This window comes from Aplysia californica, unplaced genomic scaffold (genome assembly GCF_000002075.1).
Source record: "Aplysia californica isolate F4 #8 unplaced genomic scaffold, AplCal3.0 scaffold01002, whole genome shotgun sequence".
NCBI classification, from domain to species: Eukaryota; Metazoa; Mollusca; class Gastropoda; order Aplysiida; family Aplysiidae; genus Aplysia; species Aplysia californica.
This window is the reverse complement of record NW_004798272.1, coordinates 43,428-51,423: the sequence shown is the minus strand read 5'-3', so window position 1 is coordinate 51,423 and position 7,996 is coordinate 43,428. Positions and strand designations below refer to the sequence as shown.

Sequence of the window (7,996 nt, the reverse complement as noted above, 5' to 3'; positions counted from 1 at the left end):
AGAGAGAGAGAGAGAGAGAGAGAGAGAGAGAGAGAGAGAGAGAGAGAGAGATGTCCGTTGCACATGCGTTTGAAAACTGGGGTACAGGACAAGGACAGTGAGTAAAAATGTTCATCAACCATCGGGGCAAGGTCATAAGAAAGAGCGGATATTGGAAAATGATAGTTTTACCCTCAGCTGTGGTTTACAAACTTGTTTCGTTTTCATCAATGTTTATCGCAAGCACTTTTATTTAAATCGATTATATCAGTATGCAACTGAGAGCACTGAGGTTTGAGGAACATTTTATTAGCTGTGACATTACATATTGAAGGTAATAATAAATGATTGGAGCTAATCAAACCTCGATTGGAAATCTGGCAACGCTGCGATGCTGAGAATAATATTGTCACGTGACTCTGGAGGCTGAGTTCATTGGTCAAGTATGTCAACATTGTGTAGTAGGAAGAAGAAAATGGCCGACGAAGTGTAAGAGTCGGGCGCTCTGTACTTTCACTGACACCAATCTCATTATGAAATGAACATTTTGTGCGACTTCGGCTGACTAGTTGCAGACAGTGAGTTGCATTTTGTTTCTTACCATAGTCAGAGCCTGTGTTTCATTTGTAATAAGAGTGCATTATCAATGCTTTGTGTGATAATAACGGTGTCCGTCGCGCTTGGATAGGCAAGTTTGCAGAACCCCTTCCGTAACATAGCAGACAACACGCTCTGTCCAACGGATTCCACACTTCTTTTATCAAACTCACCGACAATAGATCTTCAAGTTTGCCCCCTGCCCAAGTTACTAGCAATCTAGAATGTTTTAGAAAAGTATTACTGTGCCCACTTTTTATACTGTAATGGCATCCAGATTGAATGAGTTTTTTGTTTGTTTTTGTTTTCAATTTTTAAAAATCTGCTGCTGGGTAGACTCCAGATTCTCTATGTCTAATCAACTACAAGTCAAGATCTAGATCTAGATATAGATGTCTAGATCTAGATTTAGATCTAGATCTAGAAGTAGATATCTAGATCTAGATCTAGACATCTAGGCTAGATCTATAGGCCTACATTCAATTTTTACACATTTATCACTGATCTGTTCTCGGGATGAAGGGAAGGAGGGGTGAGGCCTCTCCCTCTAGGCTTGGGCGCCTTGGGACTCGGTTGTTCCCACCCCCCTTATTTGAGCCTGACCTGGATCTACATCTTGATCTATATGTTTGATGCCTGGCAAGCTAAGATATCAAACCTAACAACTGCAAAACATTAAATTGTGGGAAAATTCAGGGGGGCACCCCCCACCATAGGCTAATTTTATTAGGGCAGGGGGGCAAGTCCCCCAGAAACTCCCCTACTCTTGGGGCCCAAACCGGCGAATAACAATTGCGGGGTGGGAACTACCAAAAAAGTGCCCATTATTTTGCCTTTCATGATGAATATCTTTTTCATTTTTACTATTTTTACCTTTGTTTTTCACACTTTCTTCTATTCTATTCTTTCTCTTCTTAGCTCTCGTAGTCGAAAGGCATTGCTTATTGGACACCTTTTCTCTTGTCGATCTGTCTGCCCGAGTTGTTGTTTTCATAAATATTATTGTTTGAGATTATGTATACTGTATTCCTGTTTAGATGAATTTCATACTCTTCAGTTAATGCAGATAGGCCAACATCGATCAAATATAGGGCCTACAAATTTTGAAGCTGACTTGGAATTAAAAGTCTAAGATTTTTGTTATAATGATGATTGCATGGGGGCTCTCGTGGTTGAGGGGTTACTTGTTCAGCTCTCATTCAGTAGGTTCCGGGTTTGAAGTCGAACAACGACGGAAAATTTTCTTTACTAAAATTTTCTCCGTTCACCTCCTTCCTTGCTCTATAACCGTGTTTGGTCGTCTGCTTTCATCAAGACTGCTTTCTGCCCCCACCCCATCACCTCCTTTGCCCCCTCCCCATAGCTCCTGTCTCTTTCTTCTGCAGCTTTTCTACATGCTACTCCTTTGCTCCTTCTTACTGCTGTCTATCAGCTACACCCCTGATATTATGGTAGGTAAGATCTAACACCTGGCCTTCTTGGGTAATACGAAAAATCTCAGAAGTCCTATGCAAGTTGCACACATTAAATCCCTTTGTGGTCTAAAATCAATCAGTGTAGGTTTGGGCCACTCGGGCAAAATTCAAAATTGATTCCTATCAGACTAAAAATGTTTAATGTGTCCAGCGCGCTTATATATACAGTGGAACTCGGATTCAATGAAGTCGGTGGGCCAGGCCTTCAATTATGTTGAATCTCAGTTTTCATTATATGGCAAATATGAGGTTTTTGTTTAAATAATTAGGCTCTACATGCACCGAGCAAAATGTATAATTGGTTTCAAATGAGAAGCATTTTTATTTCTTTGGATACCGAAAAATTGCTGGAAACTTCCAGGAAGATACACTGAATTCTACCAAGCACACACTGTGCAAAAGGGCCAGTTTGTTCTAATACATGCCTGTGTCATCTATCATCTATAACGTAGGCCTATTGTTTGCCCTACAAGTTGATGTTGCTGTGTAGAGCCTGTCTTATGGCAATGTTTGTTTCCACAGTTCAGCGCACAGTTCATTACTCATTACGTAGATTTATTAAATGTCAAGATTAGCTTATCATTGAATATATTGATCTGTATCGGGTTTGTTTCTCCACTGACGTTCCACGCCCAGATCGTATGTACCCTCTCCTCCAGCACGCGCTCACACAGTCGTACGCAAGCTGGCCGCCGGTGCGACCCCAACACATGCTATAACATGGGTGCGTGATTACAACATCTGTGTTGGTATGAAAGGAGGCCGCTGATTGGTCGCATAGAGCAATTCACCCTGAAAGCAACTTCGTTGAATCCGAGCTTGTCATTTATATGTATGTGTTCATTAAATCCGAGTTTTAAAAAAAATCAAATTGATTTTTATGAATAGGAACATTGGGGAATCCAACTCCTTTTTGTTGAATCCGAGTTTTCATTGAATCCAAGTTTGTTGAAACTGAGTTCCACTTTATATGACCGTATGCAGAACAGTTGTGAGTGCCGTAAAACACTTTACAAAACTAATGATGATTGCATCTATAGTGAAAAGATGCAATGAATGTTTGCGCCCCACTCTAGCCATTCATTCATGCACATCATCCTGGCCCAAATCAGCCTCGTAGCCACACGAGCCTAATGTCCATCAGTACATTGCATTGATTGCGTCTGACTTCTTTTTTTCCCCTCTGTTTTATTCTTATCTTACTCAACTCTTTCCCTGCAACTAAATGACTGTTATGTTATTTTGCCAGTGTACGTCTTTTCTTTACTCAAACAAACAAAAAAACCCAGCAGAAGCTGATCCTATGTTTTGTTCAAGACAATGACGCTGAAACTATCTGTATCAAATCATAGAGAAGGGATTTTTCGACATTTTTCATATATGTAAACTGGTGTTCTGCACTTCACACCTCTGTAATCAACAAATAGATAGAACTTCAAATCTCCTGCCAATCTACTGTTCAGCACTGAGATAACCTGTCCATTAATTTTTGTAAATCATTTGTTTCTCTTATGTTCACACTTGGAAGGTAGAAGTTTTTTTTGTGACAGTACATTCAGCACATCAGAAACGTACTAAGAACTGTATCTGATCATTTGCATGATGAAACAGCCTGCTTTTGTGCCCCCACATTCATATGTAATTATGTGCACATGCAATTGTTAGTGTTCGTGTATATATGCCTGTTGTTTTTTGTTGTGAGAGAAAGAGAGAGAGAGAACACTCTCCTTATTTGATGATTGATGTGTTTGTTTTTTTTGGTTTTTTTTTTCAAAATTCTGTGCCACTTCAGACCATGTGCTCTGCTGTAGACCTATCATTGCTTTTGCTGCTGATGATACTGAAATGGGAAGAAAAATATTGGGCCATTAGGTTCTTGATTTGTTGATTTCTACTGATGATCAAAAAGGTCTTGTATGCCGCCATCGAGGTAGGTCAGGTAATTTAGGAAGTGGGTTTGTTTTACACTGCAAAGCGGGGTGAATTGTGAGGCTCATTGGAATATAAAGTATTTTGGCAGAAGGGCTGAAATACCTGGTAGTGCACATTGTACTGCAACCATCCTTTTAATACTTTAAACTAGCTGGACACCCTTTCGATGAAAGGAATGATTGGTGCATTAACATCAAATGAAAGTCATTGGCCTGCTATATTTATTTTTACACTCTACTGGAATGGAGCAATAGATCTTGACAGATGCAAAAAATTAGAAGGTCTAGATATTGAGATGTAGGCCTATAGATTGATTCTCTATTCCGCTTTTGTGGTTGTACACTCCAGAATTTCAAAGGTGTGGAATCAATGCGCACGGCTAGTTTACAATGGCGTTTTAGAAGATACGATCCAAACGAAACTAATGAAAAACTGAAAATTAAACTACCGTGGCTTCAGGCTCCTCAATAAAACTGCACCCTTTAAATGATTCTGAACCATCATTAATTTGGTCAATTTCGAAAGTTAAGTGATTCGAAAGTTTTAGGCGGCCAAAGTGACGAACTTTCACAAGTATACTATAATATAGAGATGTAGGAGTTAAATATCGTTATCGATCATTTTAAATCATTCAGGAACTGGGTTTTGACCCTACCTGCCACAGGGATAGTGGACACTCATAAATGTTAGCCTGCTATTTAATGAACATTTTTTTTTGGTGCAGATGGTAAAAACATTTGTTTCTTTGTTTCTTTCATGAGAACATTGATGTTCAAGCCTCTTATTTCATAACACTAATAGTTACAAAACTCATGAGTTATTGTGCCATGCTGTCCTGATTTTTTGGTCAGGATGTTAAAGTCACGATTATTTTTTATACACTTTGCCTGTGACATTGGCTTAAACATAATCTACATTTTGATATTTTATTAGTAAATTAATGTTTTCGTTACAAACTTCCTTACATTCTGTGTTTTGATTCTATTTCCAGAGTTTTGACTTGCCTGTTCAACATCAGCTGGTGTTGTAACGCCATTCATCAATGGCTAAGCCTTTTGAGTTTAGCTGGAGGATTCCAGTACCAGATGTCTTGCAAATTGGATGTGTCTTTGACATTTGGGATGAGGTGAGTTTTTATTTTTTGCTAACGAAATTTGAGGGTTTCCCAATTCTGTTGAAATATTTTGAACTTTTTTCTTGAACTGTTCCTTGCCTCTTTGATTCTGTTTGTGTGCCTTTGAAAAGTGAGAATACATTAAAACATTTTAGAATATATATTTTTAAAACTTTCTTTTTTTTGTTGAAAAGCATAGCTTTTTTTTATTTTTTGAAAAGCATAGCTTTTTTTTTTTAACCCCCCGGGGCAGTGCCACTGACTGAAGTGTCTTTAGGCCATTCCCAGAGGGTGGACATTTCTCGTTCAAGCACAGTAGAATTGTAAATGGGCTGACTCATGTCATGCTCATAACTGTGCCTGATCTACGACAGGGAACTGCTGCTTTTTTTCTTTCCTGATCCTTACTATTGTAATTGTCCTCTATTTCTTTTGTATGTTTGTCACTCTCTTGTGACCTGCTATTTTAGGGTGCCTTGATAGTCGAAGCAGACTTTGTGCTGTTGAAGTTAGAGAGGTGAGCAGTCTAAGTCTGATTCCCTGTAAAGACTTCTCTGTTGACACCCACCCCTTGGCGCTCATATGACCTTATGCAGTTATGAGCGCCGTAAAACCCTCTACTATAAAAAAAAGAAGCTTTTTTTTAAGCATTGAAGGAATTTTGTTGGGTAAAAATTGTTACCACTATAAGGGATGTGTTATATTTTTATATTATATGGTATTTCTGATTTCATGTGTTGAAAAGTTTTTAAAATGTAAATTATTTGAATGCCATTAAAGTAATGAGGACAAAAGAGCATGCTCATTAAATCCTTTCCTCTGTATTTTCACTCTCCCTGCAGGAATATTCTGTTTACGAATCGAACTGCATTGTTAAAGTTGACGAGTATGGGTTCTTTATTTGTTGGAAAAGTGAAGGCAGGGTAAGTTTTTGAGCTTTTCCCTTTCTATGTAATGTGTTGTTTTCTTCTCTGATTTTGTTGTTGTTGTTTTTTTTTGGCCTCTCTTTCCTCAAATTGGCCTAGAGTGACAAGAAGAAATGACAGATAATTCTCTGACTGAATTTTCTTTTCACAAGGACTGATTCGAGCCTTGTGAAATTAATTGCCCTTTCCTTGTCATATTGCTTTTGTCAATATTGTATCGAGAATGCATTGTCGCTGTTGTAATATTTTCACCTGTTCTCTCAGTGGCTCAGCATATGGTTGAAGGATGCCATTGGTAGGTCCTACTTCTTTTTTTTTACTTTTGTTGTTTATGTCTGTCTGTCTGTCTTGCCTTTTTTCTATGCTCAAGGACTGTTATTGGGTGGATTTTTTTTTCTTTACTCAAACTAACAAGGAATCAGTAGCTCAAAAATATTTCAGGCTGTAGGAAAACAGGTTTTTGTTACTGATACTATTATACTGTATTAAATACTGGAGTGTCGAGTATTGTGAAAAACGTTTGTTTGAAATATCTTCAGATGTTGTCAGTTTATTTGATGTTGATTTATAGAAGGGCCAAGTACTATAGACATAAGTTTATAACTAGATGACTCAGTGTGGAGGCCAAGAGACTATAGACATTGTTGTCATCTGGGCTATTCTAAATATGATTATATTGTAGGACTCCTTTTATGGGTGCACAGGGTTTGAAAAATACATCTCTTAGTTATTATTATAATTATTCCTTTTGTTAAAAGTTTAGTTAATATATCACCTTTTTCTTATGCAGCTTTCTGACTCTCTTTCTGTATCTCACTTTACTGTCTGTGGAACATATTTTTGTTGCTGCTTAAACATACAGTAGACTTCCTACTTCATTGTTTTGCTATTTTGATACATTTTAAGCTACATTTTCATTTCTGGTGTCTCTTTTATTCGCCTGTCACAATTTGAAGAACTAGTCTTATCAAGAGTAGCATTCACCAGTAGTAACCCTCCCCCCATATTCTGAACACAGTAAAGCACTAAGGATTGTATTATCCAGTGACTATGGATGAGCTCAGGGTTTGTTTTTTTTGGAAGAAGTCTGGTGTAGTCTTTTTAAAAAAATCTGTTCTCGAAAGAAGCTGTTGGTCCTTCAGGCTCAAAACTGAAGGCAGGCCCTCGGAAACTGACAACTGGACGTTTATAAAGTGTTTCCAAGGTGTGCCATCACCCCTCTCTGTCTTTGTCTCTTTTTCTTCCCCCCCCCCATCTCTCTCTCTCTCATCTCTCTCTCTCTCTCTCTCTCTCTCTCTCTCTCTCTCTCCTACCCCCTCCCCCTCTTCCCCTCTTCCCCTCTCTCTTTCTCCCTCTCCCTCCCTACTTCCCCCTCTCTCTCTCTCTTTCTCTCTCTCCCCCCTCTTCCCTCTCTCTTTCTTTCTCCCTCTCTTTCTCTCCCCATCTCTCTCTCCAGAAGACTCGAAACAGGGCCTGATGAGGAAGGAAATAGACCGCTTAAGCGCGAACAAAGCGCCTCACCAGGGTTCAATTTTCGCATTTCACAGCTGGCTGGTAACTACACCGAGGGGACTATATTTTCTCAGCACGCCTCGGGCACACTGGAAATGATGTTGTTGTTACTGCTGCTGCTGCTGCTGTTGTTGCTGCAGATAATGATTCTGGTGCTGATGTCGATTTCGATGCAGCGAGGAATAAGATGATGATGATGATGATGATGATGATGAATCTGGGTTACGATGATGATGATGATGATGATGATGATGATGATGATGAATCTGGGTTACGATGATGATGATGATGATGATGATGATAATGATGATGATGATAATGATGATGATGATGATGATGATGAATCTGGGTTACGATGATGATGTAATGATGATGATGATGATGGTGGTGACGATGCTGATAAAGAACAATCTTTATACATGTGCGTATTTTGTACCCGTCCAACATGCAGTTTAATATAT

The 7,996-nt window shown here is 38.8% G+C and overlaps 1 protein-coding gene across 1 annotated transcript; it reads left to right on the top strand.

Annotated features, from left to right (window-relative positions):
- Nucleotides 1–257: 257 nt before the first annotated feature.
- On the top strand, nucleotides 258–6,020 carry LOC101851307 (1-phosphatidylinositol 4,5-bisphosphate phosphodiesterase beta-4; the record flags this gene model as incomplete). The annotated part of the gene is given in 3 exon segments (XM_013089631.2): nucleotides 258–557; nucleotides 4,975–5,109; nucleotides 5,940–6,020. Coding segments are annotated over 2 exon segments (165 nt in total), but the record flags the coding sequence as incomplete, so codon positions are not given.
- Between the last annotated feature and the right edge of the window lie 1,976 nt (nucleotides 6,021–7,996).